The 18,857-nt window shown below is 34.4% G+C and overlaps 1 protein-coding gene across 1 annotated transcript; it reads left to right on the plus strand.

Annotated features, from left to right (window-relative positions):
- Positions 1-6,754: 6,754 nt before the first annotated feature.
- Positions 6,755-18,464, plus strand: LOC108690105 (peroxidasin homolog). Its single transcript, XM_018197230.1, has 5 exons — positions 6,755-7,302; positions 13,001-13,518; positions 14,556-15,351; positions 15,717-16,071; positions 16,163-18,464. Exons 1-5 carry the CDS (start codon positions 7,103-7,105, stop codon positions 18,221-18,223), a joined length of 3,930 nt encoding a protein of 1,309 aa, XP_018052719.1. The 5' UTR covers positions 6,755-7,102; the 3' UTR covers positions 18,224-18,464.
- Positions 18,465-18,857: the final 393 nt, after the last annotated feature.

Below are 18,857 nucleotides of genomic sequence, written 5' to 3' on the forward strand. Positions count from 1 at the left end.
TGTTACGAAAATTAATGAAAAAAATTGAAGACTTCAATAAATTTTTATTCAAATTTAATTATACTTTTATCTGAATCTAATATTAGTATTAATGGCGTCGCATTAATGGTACACAGACTAATTTTAATTAATTAATTATACTTAATTATACTTATTCTCCAATAATATTTTATTTTTGCGCCTTTCTCTTAAAAAAAACAGTACGAATTTTATTTAATTTTAGTAATATTCACAAAAATTTTAGAGGCGAAAAGAGAAAGATTTTATTTTTGCGCCTTTCTCTTAAAAAAAACAGTACGAATTTTATTTAATTTTAGTAATATTCACAAAAATTTTAGAGGTGAAAAGAGAAAGATACAAATAAAAAATTGATTTACATTTCTATTATATTTCTGATTAGATTTGATTTATTTATATGAATTATTTTTCACAATTTAAAAAGTTATTCAGAAAAAAAGTTGGAATTTATAAAAAAATTTATTTGAAAAATTCTCTATGTGATTATTATACAATTTTCAATTTTCATATTATACAATTTGCAAAAAAACAATGATAATTATTCGTCAAATATTACAATTGAAATTAATTGCTCATAAATTGCTTATTAATAGCTAAAAGCTTATTTATCCTTTGTTATCTTATTTTCTGATTTTAAAGGTATTATAACTTTTATAAAACATAATTAAACTAATCTACATTTCGTGCAGAAAAAAATCTTTTAATTTCTTGATATATGTGTATGAAATAAAATTTTCTTGTCAGTTTAACCTGATTATAAAGATTATGTAAATATTTCTTTATTGTTTAATACGCTACAACAATAAATCTAGGCTACACACGTTGATGGCAAATTTCCTATTACTGGTACCATCGTATCGACTTAAGGGACTCCATAACGAAAGCATCCTACAACAAATCGACAACTCTGCCTAAATATTGAGTCACGGGCTATTTCTGTAGCCGCACCTCACCTATAAGCCCGTGACGTCGAGCGGCAATGGCGCATTTCAAATTATTGTGGCCTTACACAAATGAGTTTCTCTGTGTATATATAGAATATAATAAGCATAAAATATTTAAATTGAATATAAATTATTTATGTCTTATTTAGGACAAAACCTCTGTTTTTTTTTATGTGAGACTATAAATTCTTTCTAGTTTTAAATATATATATTATATTTATTTTTCTGACAAATATAAGAACGTAAAACCAAGAAGTTTTTGAGCGAAAAGAATTTGCAAGATTTAAAACAATAAACACTTTTAAAAAATATATACGGTATTGTAAAAATATTTACGTGGGTTTTTTAGCCACAGTCGGAAGATAATGATGGTATATACCTAATTTACTGATTAAGTGAATTTATGCTAATAATAAAGTTTGTAGCATTCCATTATGATGGATTTGAGAAAATCTGCCGCATAACTCATCGTATTACCTAATATTTTAATAGCCCAACACCAAATAATACACAGCGCTTGCAAAGCGTTAACAAAGCGCTAGAAAAGCGCATGCGATCATTCTTAGTGTTTTGCAAGCGCTACTGTGCTACTTGGATGTACATTTAATTAGATTAAAGTTACATACAATTGTGTGTATATATTTTTATTACTTTTTATTACAATATTTTACAATATTTTACAATATTTTACAATATTTTAATTAAATATTTTGAGTATCAAATACACAAGTACCGTTTCTTTTGTCATATAAATCTACACGCATATACATTATATTTATCACGCATATTATCTTATATATTTTATAATTAAACAAATAGAAAGAGACTGTAAGTGTAAAATACAAATTTAATTTTTTGTTACTTCGTTATTAAAAAAAATTACATATATGATATGTGTATTCAATACGTGCGTTATATGCATTTGGTATATAAAAATACAATACAATCGACCTTATTTTTCCTTCGACCTTTGAAAAATCGGAGGCACCCTACTGGTTGATCTCTAATGCAAAGTAAGTGATTTGCTCGATTCTATTCAGCGATTTCTGTTATAAAGTGCATCACAAAAAGATTGTGATTAACCTGGTTCTATTTAGACAGATACAGGAAATTCGACTTCTACATATTCAAAATACATTTGACACACAAAACAGAAAAAAATATAACATTCAACATTTTTTCATCTTAAACTTTCTAAATAAAAAATCAATAATTATTCTTACTTTATGCTCGTAATTGTTAGAGGATTAAATGATATTGATATAATTAGATAATCTCTCTATTCGCTAGCTAAAAGCTCATTTGCACTCTTCAATTGATGCATGTATATTACAGTTATATAACCAATAATTACTTCCTATATGATTGAGAGTTAACCACGCGAGATCGATTCTGCAAGCAGTATCGCAGCGACGCGTTACATTGTAATGAATTACGTAATCGTGTAATCGATATTTGATGTCGCGAGGCAAATTACAACGTTGACGATGTAGCTACGTCCCTTATTCGCACATCTGCAAATCAACACGATGATGCAGCGATGCAAGGACGAGCGGAAATAGAGACTGAAGGCGAGAATGAAGAGCGGAAATATCTCGGAGAATCCATGACAAACGGACATGCGTTCTGCATCAGCCCAAAAACAATTCACGAAAAGGAATCTCCGAATATAGCCACGAATTAAGTATATGTATAATTTAGTCTCTGATGTAATTTTAAGTGCACTGTATTTTATTCTTCTTGTCAATCTGCTGTATTTTGTCATAAAGATATAATCTGCTTGATTATGTCCAATTATTTTGATCGATTAAGCATTGAGAAATTAAAAATCGCCGCGTGACAGGATTACAAACTATTACAAGTAAACGATTGACATTGAAGTCCTTTGATCTTTCATCTGATCTAAGCAGAAGAAATCTCAAATCTCAAAACAATCTTCATCGATAGGACATAATTATTAATCATCTCTTTCTTCATATCAGTTTATTTTTTCTACTTTTTCTGATTCTGATAAACGTACATTATAAGCAATTTCCTTATATGTGATATAGAACAAAAAGAATCATGTTCTTTTTCGATAATCGCTAGAAAATCGTTAGAAAATAATCTGTTCCCTTCGACAATTTACTTAGGAAATTTTATCCATTGTATTTCGTGTCAGCCTACTCAGTATATACATATCTACTATTTTAGGTATCATCGTCATGAACACGCGACGAGTATAAGTAACAAGCATTCCAAGAAGTTTCAGTTACATCTGGTAAAAGAATAAAATTTAGCCGTAATAGCTTTTGTGTGTGTTAATAAGGTAAACAGCGGTAAAGTGTAGCACAAAATGTATGAAAAAAATGTCAGACCACATTTAAAGAACACAACTTTTAAAAAATATTCTAATAATTTATGTAATATTCCAAGATTTAGCCAGTTATTTGCATGGATTTCAATTAGAAGAGGCAAAAAAAAAGGTAGCAAGAATTAATTTAATGAGCACATGCCATAGTATTTCTCTTATTGGATGGTAAGAGATATCAAGTCGATTGTCATACCAATTGTCAGATTTTTTTACACATATATATACGAAGAATACAGTCTTCGTTGAAATAATAAGGTCAATGAATTTTCTTCCATATAACTCCAGTCGACGTATGCGGAACGACGAAACGTCTAACGTATAAAGTCTAATCTAAGGCGCGTATCTTGGTACCGTCATTGGTGCAACCAACTATAGAAGCTCATGTCGATATGTCTTTCTTCTCTCGTAATAAGGATGCACTTTTTCGCATAAAATAGCAAGAAATGTAAAATTGACGGTACTGTAAAGTATAAATTAATCTTTCAATCGATAAAAATATCTTTATGAATTGTATCTATATATAACGAAAGCAAAAATGCATAAAACTTTGAGTGGTCGAGAACAACTTTGGCCCTTAGATTTACGAATTTTTAATAGTATTTTTTTATTTTATATATTTATATAAACGTACACGATAAAATGTTCTTATAAACAAATTATACATATTGTTATTCCTTTTTTCGCGTATCGGTCAATATATCTATAAAAGCTATATGTTGCTCTGTGAAATAAAAGTCCGGTATATCTATGAACAGGTAAAATAAAGCGCTCCTGAATAGTCCTGAATGTACATTTGATGTACGGTTAAATAATATTTGATAACAATATTTGATAATAAAGAGCAATGTGCATATGTGCAATGATTTGATGCAACGTATCATGCGTACAATATCTATACCAATAGATAATCTTAAAAAAACGTATATGATTCTCCCTCGTGATTTTTTCTAGTGATTCTTAGTGAATACGTTAATATTTTCTTTTCCCCTTCTCTCTCTCTCTCTCTCTCTCTCTCTCTCTCTCTCTCTCTCTCTCTTTTAATATTCTTTTATTATGTGCGTCAGTCATCTGCATTGTTCTTCACGTATATTCAGCCATATTAAATGACGAAGCGACGACTTCTTTATATCGTTCTCGATTGCCTTCTCAAGGAAATGTATTATGAATGGAAGAACACTTCTGCTTCTTTTGTTATTAAACAACATTCTTGCGAAAACAATTTTTTCAAAAATTTTGTCTGTAACGTATGTGTACATGTGATTTTTCTATTTATGTTTTTCTTTTAAATATTAAACAATTTCAGATATATAAACCGAATTATATTATCTAATTTAGAAGTGATTTAGAGGCGATACACAGGTGATCAAAGTAAGACAATGACGAAGATACATGATTGATAACGAAATTGTAAGACAATATTGTAAGACGAGATTATATTAGTAATGATACAAATATCAATATCTTACGATGCTATTTATAAACTAGATCACTTCCTCACGGCACTCGTCAAACCATCGTAGGTACAATTAAGTATCGTTATCTTTATACAACGATTATGCCTGCTGCCGATGATTAATTATGCGCTATAGTACAATACTTTTACATTGGAATTATGCATGCAATTCCGAAGTAAATTAACTAACCGAGCAAATGACAAAGATAACAATTTTCGTAGATGAACATTTAAAACTTATAAAAAATTTTAATTCTTCTTTTATTTGCTGTTCTAAATATTTAAAATAAAAAGATATAAGAACGATGAAGAGCAAACTATATTTCGAGACACATTAAATTGATTAATCTTTGTATCTTTTGAATTTAGTTAGTATAAATCAGAGCGTTTATTTGATTTGATGATCGTAAATTGATCGCAATATGCCTCACTAGGTCGTTGCAATATGATGAATTTGCTTGTATAATTCAACACGCATAAATGCGTAAACTTCAACATAACCGTTCTTACATGGGCTAAATATAAAGAGCAATAGAGCAAGCCCCTAATGCATCCTTTCGCTACTTCCACCTTCTCTTCTCCTTTCATCGTACGCACAATGAGCAACGTGATGCCCAGTAAACAAAATGTTCACGCCCACAAATGTATTATATCTACACAAATCCAATCTATGCTACCCTACACGCATTCAGGCGTACTACACAGAAACGTGCACACGCCTATTCGTGGTCCACTTGTTCTGCCTATTCGCCACTCGTCACAGCGCGAGTAAGCATACATATAAAATAACAATCATCTTAGGATTAATTAGATAACGCCGAGACATTGCCGTGTCTCTTCTCTTGATATAGGTACACATGTACTCGTATTATTGCAGACTAAAGCAAAATTTAAGATATGTTTTTAAATAATATTATAAAAACTAGAATCTATGTGTAATAAATATTATATAAGCATAAATATTATATATAGCATATCAAAATTTGTTGATACTATTAAAATGTATTGTATCTAGATCGATAGAACCGAAAAACTATTTGAAGCAAGATATAATAATTGGTAACGCGTCTCATTATTAAAAATAAAATATGAATACTATCTAAATCAATTCTATCGAAAATCAGAGACATATATATAGCTCTATAATAATCGAGTGACATGAAAATTTTGTAAATAACATAAAATTGCGCAAAAGTGAGAGAAGGTTACCTTTAATGTTCCTTTTTTAATCATTTTCGAGTCATGCAATTATATAATTATCGTTACAAGTAGAATTGTCATCCATCTTTTTTTCCCCGGATGCTGTTCTTTTTTTAGAGCATCTTAAGACGTCCAAAAGGGGAGTTCCAAAATTCCACGTCTGGAGTAATCATAAGCATTCGAGGTTTTAAGGAATCTAAATTTTTTAGATTTTTTTGACTCCTCTCCCATGTTATTTTACTATTTCTGATTTACAATAGGTTTAGTAATTCTTAAGAAACTGACCGATCAATCACAGTTGAATGCGAGGAGAATAATCGACTATATAAAATTGGTCAATCTTTTACATTAAATTAGTACCATTAATCGTAATGAATAATTAGATGTAAAAAAATTATTCGTTTATTGTTTTGATTAATTTTACTAACCTACACACATTGTGGTATATCTCCGTTACTTCAAAAACAAGTCGCGGTGTTTCGCGAGTACTCGTATTTTGCATACTCCCGTACTCTTGGACACGTAGCTCGTAGCGCGCATTCAACGTGCCTCGACGGCGACGGTGCGACGGCAACACGAAAAACGAAGGAACGAAAGCGAAGAGAAACGAGTCTCGGGGAAGTCTTTTGTACCTACTCCCGCGTGACGCAATAGACCCTCTCTCCGAACGAGGTTCCAACCGACTCCCGACTCCCGACTCCCGACGCGAACATGAGTCGCGTAGCGCTACAGTAGTGGCTGCCGCCGCTCAGAAACTGGACGGGCAGTTGTGGCCAACTGTGGTGGTACATTTCCTTCTTCCTCTCTTTTGTCTCTCTTGCAATCGCTATTAATCTGAATCTTCTCTCGAAACGCATCTTAACAGAGGTATTCCTTTTATATCCAATATTTAATTAGATTCCCATTGCATAGATCCTGTGAATAATACAGTGAAAGTACTTGAGAAAAAGAAAGAGAGAGAGAGAGAGAGAGAGAGAGAGAGAGAGAGAGAGAGAGAGAGAGAGAGTGTATGTGTGTACGTGCACGCACGTCCGACCAACTGATCCACGTGGTATCGCGACACAACATAAAGACTACTCTTACTGTGAATACATTTCTCGAGGATACACTGAACACGACGATCAAGCGAAGGACATGAGGCGGACCGTGGACCTGTTGGTCTGGACGCTGTTAGTCCCGTCGCTTTTATTCGCAACAGATCCCTTGCAGCAAGTTACTGGAGAAACGGTAGAATGTCCACAGAAATGCGTCTGCTACAACAACACAATGCAGGTGCGATGTATGTTCTTAAAGCTGATCCAAGTGCCACGGGTGCCCGCTAATGTCACCGTTCTGTAAGTCATCTATTTTCTTTATAAAATACAATAATTATTTCAATTTAACATAATCATTCGAAATTTCGATCACTGTGCATAATACATTTTATATAGAGAATTCTATATAAAAATTGAAATTTGAAATTATTCTATATGCGAAAATTCAATGCTTACACAAGAAAAATGTGTAACCATTGTTGCTTGATTATTAATCAATGTAAGTGAAATTATATGATGAATGACGAAAGGTCAAGAGAAAGCGCATTGATGTCCATATTCACTTATATGGGAAAACATTAATCGAGATGTATAATTAAATTAAGAAGATCGCAGCTAAGCGGTTTCTCACGTGTGAAAAATATGTATTCGTATGTTTCGCACAAAGAGAAGAATGATATATCGTGTTTCAACGAGACTTGCTCCAAGAATTTATCGTATTATAAACTGTAATTAAATAGTAATTAATAATAGTAATAATTGCATTGTAATCAATCTGCACAATTATCTACAAAAAATCTTAAATAAAAAAATTGTTTAATACCCCCGGAAATATGCTCTCTCAAAGCGGGAGTGAGAGAGGGAGAGAAAGAGAGAGAGAGAGAGAGAGAGAGAGAGAGAGAGAGAGAGAGAGTTAATTATATTTTAATCAATAAAAATCAGCAAATGCATGAATTTGAAATGAAATCTAATTCAGCAAACAAGCGTACAAGTTATTTAAAGCAAATTCATTTAAAGCAAATTAGACCAACAAACCCGAAGATCACCGGTTGCTAGTAACTGTGTGTATGTATGTATGTATGTATGTATGTATGTATGTATGTATGTATGTATGTATATATAAGTTACGATGCGTTAAATGGAGTTTCGGAAAAAGAGACGAATGAACAGAAACGAAAGAGAATGGAATAAGGCGAACTCGCGCGTGCGCGCAATGCAAAATCACACTTATTTGAAATCACATTTTTTTATGTTCATACGGTACTACATAAATACATATATTTTACGAATTAGGATATTTGCGTAATTTTTCCAGATAAAAGATCTCAATCAATGGAATTTGTTTCGGACTTTATTTTTGTATATACGAATATTACATTAGTGTCTTATTCTATTTAAATGTTACAAGAAATTTACAAGACATAAATTGAAAATAGTTACGACCAATCAGACAATCATATAAATTAGAAACGCGAAATATGAATGACGTATTTTGAACAATCGGCTTTTATGAATGTCTACCTGATAAACCTAAGCTTTTACGTCATTCTATGTCGTTATGTCATTCTTAATTACGTTTTAAAAAAAATAATTTTTCTTTTCCTTAAAAAAAATAGCATCAAAGCACTGATTTATAACACAAATGTGTCTTTCTAATAAACGTCTAACACTTATATACATATATCAGATTCCGCTACTTCAAGAAGTGCATATTTCAAAAAAAAAATATTTAATACTTGAAATAAGAAAACGGTAATGTGATATCGCAATATGTAAACGGCCGATTATTTTATCGTTTCACCTCGATTTATCTTGCGGTGATATATGTCATTGATACCGTGTAGGTACCCATAAACTTTGACGCGCTTATTGGAAAAAATAAGACGATAATCTACAATCTGTACGAAGAGTATATAAGTCCTTTATCATTTTTGTTGTAAGTCATTACGCAAAATCTCGGATAAAGACATATGGTAAATATTGACGAATTAGTTTGCAATTCTGTGAATCAACGATAAAGTGTAATTAATTCTATTTGTCTTAACGTGACTTCAAATGTATGTGTTACATTGAGTCATTGTAATCGTATACATATCTTTTTTTAATTTATATAATAACTTAAAAATTATTGTTATAAAATTATAATTTGCTTTATCCTAAAAAAAACTATTATTCAATAGAGATTCAACATTACTATGATAACCATGACCTTATTACGCTATTAGATGACACAGTTCACTGTGTCATCTAACCTTAGAAGACATTGTAGAAATGTAAATCTAGAAATTCTCAGTTAGGAAATGTAATTTCCTCTGTTTTTTATTCTTTATTTATATGTAATTTTTCTCTCATGCGATTTATTAAATCATTTAAAATAAATAATTTTTCAATTATATGTTCATGCATATAAGAAATATTTTTTTTTCATCATGTTATGTAAAATAATAAGTTCGGAAAAAATTACTAATCCATAATTTGTAAATAGTGATTGTCTCGGATTACATCTCGTAAAAATTAGAAAACAAATGTAGTGACAATTAACCAAGCATTTGAAATACATTATACGAATGCATCTCCGAAATATAAAGACTCTTTGATAAATTTTACGATCGCTGCTCATATGACGGTGATGTGAAATTTTATTAAAATAAAGAACAAATAAATATAATTCATAGATTCTATACATAATATTATTTCTTGTATCACATAACCCAAAGAAAAGTTTTCGCGATTAAATCCTTTTTTTCTCTGTGTCTCTATCTCTTACGCTCATAAATACGATTATATAATTTATATTATTTTGCTTACTATTTCTGTAACGATGACCTACCCAATACTTTAAAGCCTAATCTACATTGGTCGTATCGTAGCGCGAGCATCGTGCGATTTTAAAATTGACGCATCGGATTGGCTGATGCAACAAGCTTGTAACCTGCAACGCCTACAATACGATTAATGTAGAATGAGTCTAACGTATTTAACACGCGTTTATCATAGATTCATAAGAATTTCAGATTCAGAAAGATTTTATTTAGCTCAAAAGAAACAAAAGATTTTCTTTCACACATTTGTTGAAAAATTGTAGCTGAATAAGAGTTTGAGCTCTCAATCTTAGTGCCAATGAAGCAGCATGGATAATAATAACTTGTGCGAAAAAGTTGATAAACAGGCATCATATGACGATTGCATAAAGTTAAGAGAAAATAATAAAATATAAGTCCAGATCTACAATGAGTCGGTATAGTCGATAATCCTAAGTCTTATGGGTGAATCAGTCAAGTTGGCTGACAGCCAACTTGTACGATTATTAATTTTCTTAAAACGGCCACATTCAACTTTTTTTCTTCTGATTGGTCGAGCCAAACGACTCACAATACAACTAATGACTCATTATGGATGCGAAAAATTGTAGTCGCACCTATTTAGATTAAGATTTAGAAATACCGATTCACTGTAAATCTGGTGTAACATTATTTATGCAAAGTTTCGCATAAATAATGTCGTTTCTAAATAATTAATAAACAAGAAGAGCATATGTTTCTATAACAATGAGTCATGTACATGCATATAAATACTTTTTGGCAATTTAAAATAAATCAAATTTGAATGTTTTATTTTTATTCAATATTATTTATTTATCTAATAGATGTGTTATTCGATTATTTGAAATTTATTTCTGATTGCGCGATATACTTTTGTATTATAATCATTATATGCGTTTGATTAAATTCCCATATGAATTAAATTTAAAATCTCGATACATTTAACATGTAATTCCTGTTTATTCTTTAAAATTTAAATTATAAAATATTAAAAAAATATATGTAAGTAGTTATACAGTGCTGCATATATTGATCGATAATCAATGAAATATCCAATAGAACGTTGACTGAAATATTGAATATTTTTAAGTATTCGTTTAAGGTCTCGTTGAATAAATATATGTGTATATATTATACTTATGGCGCGATATCAGTATTCGTTGAGATATTCGTTTCTTGTGCTACGCACAATTATAATCTTTGATTATATAAAATAACGTGCGCAAAAAATTACGCTGTGTAAAGTAAGAAATTATATATACTCGCTCGATTAAACTACTTGCGGATATGGATGTCTACGCATTAACACATAAATATGAGTTAAGTATCAGTAATTCTCGATATTTTGATAACACATAGAAACAAATTTCTTTTCTTCTTCAATGTTAACAATATTTAATGCATCAAAATTATCTCTCCTCCTTTCTTTCTCTCTCTCTCTCTCTCTCTAATTGTATCTCTTTGCATCTGTTGTAGAAAGTTAAAATTTATTCATTCATTTTTGTTTTACTATATACTTACACGTATATAAAATTATAATATCAACGTTTATTAAAACATTATACTGCGCATTGTCTTTTGGATTATAGATACAAAACAAGGCATATCAATTCGAGAAAGTGAATTCGCATTCCGCAAGGGGACAGATTACGTCATCGTTATAATTGTAGACATAGTCGTGCATCTCTCAGTGAATCAAATGGCGAAGCTGTAGTTTCGATGAAATCTGTGATGAATATGGTTCAAAAGAGACGGATCGTCTTCCTGGAATCATTCTCATGATGTTCGCTTCATATACTGCTATTATCGTTAATTCACTTGCGATCTATGTTATTAATATGAACCCTCGCGATGTTAAACGAATAAATCATAAATATTTATATGCATCGATGCACTTATATGTATATGCAATATATATTTCTCGAAACTCGCTTCACATTTCATAACTGATATAGTCAATATTAACGCAATGTTTTATTAAGGTCTCGTTTAAAGTATCATTTAACTACCGTGAAATGTGAAATGATCTGCAGAGTAATTCAACGTCAGAGTAAAGGAATTGAAGCTGATTACTGGAATCGCTTTCTTTCATACGAAATGGCACTATAATTTTTTATTTCATTATAATTGCCATGCGCGCGCGCGCGTGTGTGCGTGTAACTATATAATGTACTACTAATAATGTACTAGTATCTAGATAATCTCTTATCAAAATAAGATCTTCATCTTAAATAATTTGAAAAAAGATATCACATTTTATCTAAGATACAGATAATATACATATGTCTAGTAAAAATAAGATAACGCCATTTAAATTATCTAAATATTTCATCTAAATACCAACAAACAATGTATAGGACGTATATATAAAACGTAATGTAAACGTTTATATTAACAACCATTATTCGATATTATACATCGATGCCTGAGCTGTAGAAGATGCTCGATCGAAAAAAACATCGAAGAAAGAGCTATGTCAAAAAATGAATGAAACGATCTATTTTATGAGGCGTGAAGACCGGTCGTCTACGTCGAAACGCAAAGTATGGTTTATATCGAAAAAGTGAGAAGAATGGTTTATAATTTATATACATATAACGGTATATAATTTGTATATCGTTAATGAGACATATTTTAATTCAATAATCGTTTTTAATAAGCAAATTGGAATGTGCAAGAATGTAATCGATTTCACTAATCGATATTTATTTAATAGATATCAGTCCATCTATCGATGAAATAATAATGATTGTTATTTACTTCATCTTATATTTCAAGAAGTGCTTACGAATATTTTTCTCTCATTCTTAATGAGTAGGCGCGGAGAAATAGATTTATAATTTCGATATTCTCGCCCACATACGAAATTCCACATATTTATGTCGTATTTAGCGTAGAGAAAGCAATCGAAACACGATTATTATCTAATCTACAATCTGAGATTATATGAAATCAATAAAATGACCATATTATCCAATTTACTTCTTATCGCAAATATAAATCTCTGATCCTTTGTAATATACTTTTAATTCACATTGTCGCAAAACGTTAATAATTAATTACGTTCGTATTTAATTATCAGTAATTGTGAGATATGTAATTTTAATATATATAATTCCTCCTTCTTCTCGAGAAAGATAATCTCACATTCATCCCGAAATTCGAAATCCTTTCAGAGATCTCCGATTTAACAGCATTGCGGAAGTGCGCGGGGGTTCATTTCACGGACACAACCAATTGCATACCTTGCTACTGAACGACAATCACATTCGACGGCTGCCGGCAGGCGCGTTCGAGGGCGCACCAAATCTACGGATTCTTTACTTATACAAAAATCGCATCGAGCACATCGCGCCGGGCGCGTTCGCGGGGTTGCCACGGCTCGAACAGTTGTACCTGCACCACAACCATCTGCGGGAGATCCGACCGGGCACGTTTAACAATCTGCCGGTGCTGGAGCGTCTATTTCTGCACAGCAACAAGCTTCATCGGTTGCCGGCGAATGCGTTCGTCAACGTTGGTCCGATGACGCGGCTGCGTCTTGACAGCAACGCGCTCATCTGCGATTGTAATCTGGTCTGGCTGGTGGAACGCCTTCAGGACAAGCCTACGGAGATGGCGGCAATTTGCCAATCTCCACATGAGATGAAGGGTCGCTCTCTAACTACAATGTTGCCCGAGGACTTTCATTGCAGTTGAGTAAAAGCACCCGGAGAGTACGATTTATACATATATAATATATCATACAAGGGGAATAGATTGAATTACGGACATAAAATTATTTATTATAATTAATGAAATAAAAGAAAAGTTTTCGATTATATTTTACAAGAATCTATCGGATCTATCTATTGTATTGTTTTATTTTTATATTAGGTATCTAATATAAATATTTTGCAAGAATTTTTATTTTATTGTGTACCTTCTCGCTTCTCATGTCACAATCTAAAAGAATAAGTTAAGATAGTAATAAGTGAAAGAATAGAACTCTTAAGCTTATAGTAAAATTTTTTAAATCCTTAATTTAAAAAAAATGAGTAAATATTTCCTACTTATTCCCTAGTTATTTCTCTTTTAGTCGAGTTTTGAATACTTTGCTAGGAAACAGTTTATTCTTTCATTATTTTTTTCGTTACTCATTATTATCAATTACACATTGCTCACACATTTATGACATTATCACTGATATAATTTAATGCCGATTACATCATTGTGATCATTGACACGTCGGTCACTGCTGCATCTCTTGTGACGATGACTTTTACTAGGATGATCTGTGTATCTCTATCGCGTGATCCTTCATTATATCGAAACTTTCAATCAACTGATTGTTGTTCATTAATTCAAAAACTTTAAACTTTCAAATCGATGATAATGGAGTGGTAGCAATTCTTAAACTTATACTTATATACTTACTTACAATTAATAATATTAATATGACTATCAATTCATAGAGAATATATTTACACATATGTAGACTTTTATATAATAAATAAAATCATATGATCCTCTCCGTGTTACTCGTGTTACGAGCTCGCAATGAAAAATTTGGATAGAAAGTTCAATAGATAAAATAAATGACGCGATATATTGTACATATATATCGTAAAATTAGAGAAGATGTAAAAAAAAGAGGAGGAATGAGAGGAACACGATAAAATAAATAATCTCATATCCATTTATTTAATTTTTCTTCAAACTTTTCGTCGTAATAGAAGATTCTCTTTGCAGCAAAACCGCGTATCATAGAAGGTCCGGAAGACACCGTAGTACGATTTGGTGACACGATAACGTTAACGTGTCGAGTAACAGGTGATCCGACACCAAAGATTAAATGGATGAAGAATACAAGATACTCGTGGGAGGCAGATGACGATGAGGAAAAGTATGTAGTAATTCGTGAGGACGGCGAAAAGTACGTGATCCGCGAGGACGGCACCTTGGTAATCTCTGGCACGACCGAGCAAGACGGCGGGATGTACGAGTGCGTAGCTAGTAGCGATATGGGTTCGGCCAAATCCAGAAAGGCCAGAGCAGTGATTACAGCAGCGTCTCAATTGATACTCGCTGAAAGACCAGAATCCCAAAACGTGACCGCCGGTACCAACGTAACTTTTTCTTGTCGAGCACTGGGTAGACCCGATACTCACTGGTTCAGAGACGGCCGATCGATCCTCTTCAACGATAGAATCTCACTTGAGAACGATGGCACATTGTTACGTATTCTCGCGGTTAAGGAAACCGATGCGGGCAAATACGAGTGTTATCTTAGGAGCACCGATCACACGGTTCATCTCTTCGCAAATTTGAATGTCGTAGATTTGACGGCACCCCGATTGCTATTCAGACCGCAAGACATCGAGGTGGAATTGAATGCCATTGTCGAAGTACCCTGCCGGGCTGAGGGTATCCCGAAGCCAGTGATACAATGGAAGAAGGACGGTAGCGCGCTCGAGAGTAACAGGGTCAAGATCACACGCGGAGGAAGTCTTCTTATTTTTAATGTGACTCCGCAAGACTCCGGCAGGTAAGATTGAAACACTAGCATGACCGCCAAGAACGGTCATTAATTATCATTATTTTCAATGAGGAAATTAAAGAAGTTATTTTTGTGAATATGTGTATGTGTAGAAATCATTTCTCACGTGATACGTTTTTCATTAAAAAAAAAAAAAAAAAAAAATTAGTAAATTTGAAAAAATAATTCATGTTATACAATATTATGATTATTAATTCGATGCGATTTTATGAATCTTTAGCTTGTTGACGTTGACAACGTATTGTATATAAAAAAGAGTTTGATAAGAGTTAATATCTACAATAATAAAAATTGAAATTATGCTTCCATTGCATCAATCAATCCTGGGCACAACAATCATCTTCCTTTTGCAGGTACGAGTGTTCAGCTATAAACGATTATGGCCGCGCAACCGGCGATGCTTTGGTGCGCGTTCGGCAGCCCGGTGCAACGGATACACTTGTCATACGAGCCTTCCAAAGTGCCACTGAGGAAATCGATCGTGCCATTAATAAAACGCTATCGTCTCTCTTTAATTCGGATGGCTCATCGAAACACGTTGATCCATTCCGTTTAACACGGTTTCCGAACGCGATCGATCGCGCGGCCGCTAGACCCGCCGAGCTCTTTGAAAGAACTCTCATTAATATTCGACGTATGGTGGATACTGGCAGTAAAGCAAACGTGACTGGTGAATTCCGCTACGAGGAAATCTTGACAGCTGAACAGGTAAAGTTGATCATCAAGCGAACAATCATATTACATATGTATATATATCAGCTGAAATTACGCTAAAATTACGCTGCATACCCCGTTGCAGGTGAAAGAAATCGAACGATTGTCCGGGTGCACCGGTCATAGACGTCGGCAGAATTGCACCAACAGGTGCTTCCATCACAAATACCGGGCTATAGACGGCAGTTGCAATAATTTGCGCCATCCTACTTGGGGTTCGTCGCATACTGGATTCCGGAGGGTACTGCAACCCATCTACGAGAATGGATTCTCGATGCCGGTCGGTTGGGAGAAGGGACGACGATACTACGGTTATCCGAAACCCGCTGCACGTCTCGTGTCGACCACGCTAATCTCTACCCATGCAATTACGTCAGACGATCAGATTAGCCACATGGTGATGCAGTGGGGTCAGTTCCTGGACCATGATCTCGATCACGCGTTACCGTCGGTATCGAGCGAATCGTGGGATGGAATAGATTGCAAAAAATCCTGCGACAATGCCGCACCTTGCTTCCCGATGGAAGTGCCGCCAGGTGATCCACGTATCAGCAACAGACGGTGCATCGACTTTATCAGAAGCAGCGCCGTGTGCGGTTCTGGCGCGACCAGTGTACTGTGGGGCGACTTGATGCCTCGAGAACAGCTGAATCAATTGACCAGCTATTTGGACGCGTCGCAGGTCTATGGCTACGATGACAAGTTGGCGCGCGATCTGCGTGATTTCACAACGGATCGTGGCTTACTCCGGGAAGGTCCCACACTTCCCGGTCACAAGCCTCTCCTTCCATATGCGTCTGGTCAGTTTGTCGACTGTCGCAGGAATCCACTGGAGAGTTCAATCAATTGCTTCGTAGCCGGTGACATTCGTGCCAACGAGCAAGTCGGCCTGCTGGCCATGCATACTTTATGGTTGCGCGAACACAACCGCATCGCTCGCGCGCTACGCGAGATGAATCCACACTGGAATGGCGAAAAATTGTATCAGGAAGCGAGACGTATCGTTGGCGCAGAGATGCAACACATCACTTATCGACACTGGTTGCCGCGAATATTTGGATCGACAATCGAGGACTCTATGTTGGGATCATACCGAGGGTACGATTCCAACGTAGACGCCAGCATATCTAACGTTTTCGCCACCGCCGCTCTACGTTTTGGCCACTCGCTCATCCAACCGCGTCTAGAGCGACTGAACGCATCCTTCCAACCAATTCCTCAGGGTCCTCTCAATTTGCGTGATGCCTTTTTTGCACCTTGGCGATTAGTAGAAGAAGGTGGTGTCGATCCGCTGATCCGAGGTATGTACGCCACGGCGGCGAAACTGAAGCTGCCCGAACAGAATCTCAATGTTGAGCTCACCGAACAGCTATTTCGTACCGCTCACGCGGTTGCGCTCGATCTAGCGGCAATGAATATCCAACGAGGAAGAGATCATGGGCTTCCCGGCTATGTAGAGTGGCGCGATTATTGCAACATGTCGCGTGTCGAGACGTTCGAGCATTTGATTAACGACATTAGCAGCGCTCGAGTGCGGCAGAAGTTGCGCGAATTATATGGTCACCCGAGCAATATAGACGTTTGGGTTGGTGGTATTCTCGAGGATCAGTTGCCGGGAATGAAAGTCGGACCACTGTTCAAATGTCTCCTACTGGAGCAATTCCGGCGAACCCGGGACGGCGATCGATTCTGGTACGAGAATCCAAGCATCTTCCGCGCGGAACAACTCGTCCAGATTCAGCAAGTATCACTAGCCAGAATCTTATGCGACAACGGCGACAACATCACTCGCGTACAACCCAACGTGTTTTTACTGCCCGAGAGTCGTAATGACCTTGTCAATTGCGACGAGATTCCTTACGTAGACTTGAACGCGTGGTCTGACTGCTGTGAAAATTGCGAAGATCGTGATAATACTATCTCCCGTGTGCGCAGAGAGGCTGAGAAATATTTTGCACCCAGTCGTGACTACGTCAAAGACACCGATTCATTGAGTCGCGAAGAGAAAATCGAATATTTACAAAGGATGTTTGATGAAAGCAATCGAGAGACTAAGCGTTTGCAACAGCAGTCTGACAATTTGTCACGAAGAATGAAAGAACTCGAGTTATTTTTAAAAGACATTAAAAACACAATAGAGAAATAAGTGTGTACTTGGATCATTCTCTCTCTCTCTCTCTCTCTCTCTCTCTCTCTCTCTCCCCTCCCCCTCCCTCCCATCTCTCTTCAACAGATAGTAACGCTCTTGCATTTCTAATATATCTAATATATATATGCCATATTTTTTATGCATTTATTGTTGTAAAAGCATTTGCAAAAACTTATAGCAAATTCAATTGGGCGCACTCTCAGTGCGCACTGGTGCGCAATGATGCGCATTAAAGCCATCGTACACAAAATAACATAGAGATATATTTATACATAAACATAGAAATCGATTAAATCCTGAAATACTCAATACATTTTTATTGTACAATTAGGTAAAATATGTATTTATATTCGAAATATTTGCATTTCACTTTTATACTCAAATTAAATCAATGTACAACAGCTTTAACATGCGCATTAGTTCTTTCAATCGAATTCGCCATTAGTTAATTATTGGGCGTCATTTCTTTTAGACTAATGCAAATAATGTTAGTAAGGGACACATGTATAATGCAATATAGACCGAATTATGCATCATAATAAAGTTTAAGTCACTAATAAAGCTTAGATGTGTGTGTGTGTGTGTGTGTGTGTGTGTGTGTGTGTACACACACACACACGCACACATATAT

This window comes from Atta colombica, unplaced genomic scaffold, assembly GCF_001594045.1.
Source record: "Atta colombica isolate Treedump-2 unplaced genomic scaffold, Acol1.0 scaffold294, whole genome shotgun sequence".
NCBI lineage: Eukaryota > Metazoa > Arthropoda > Insecta > Hymenoptera > Formicidae > Atta > Atta colombica.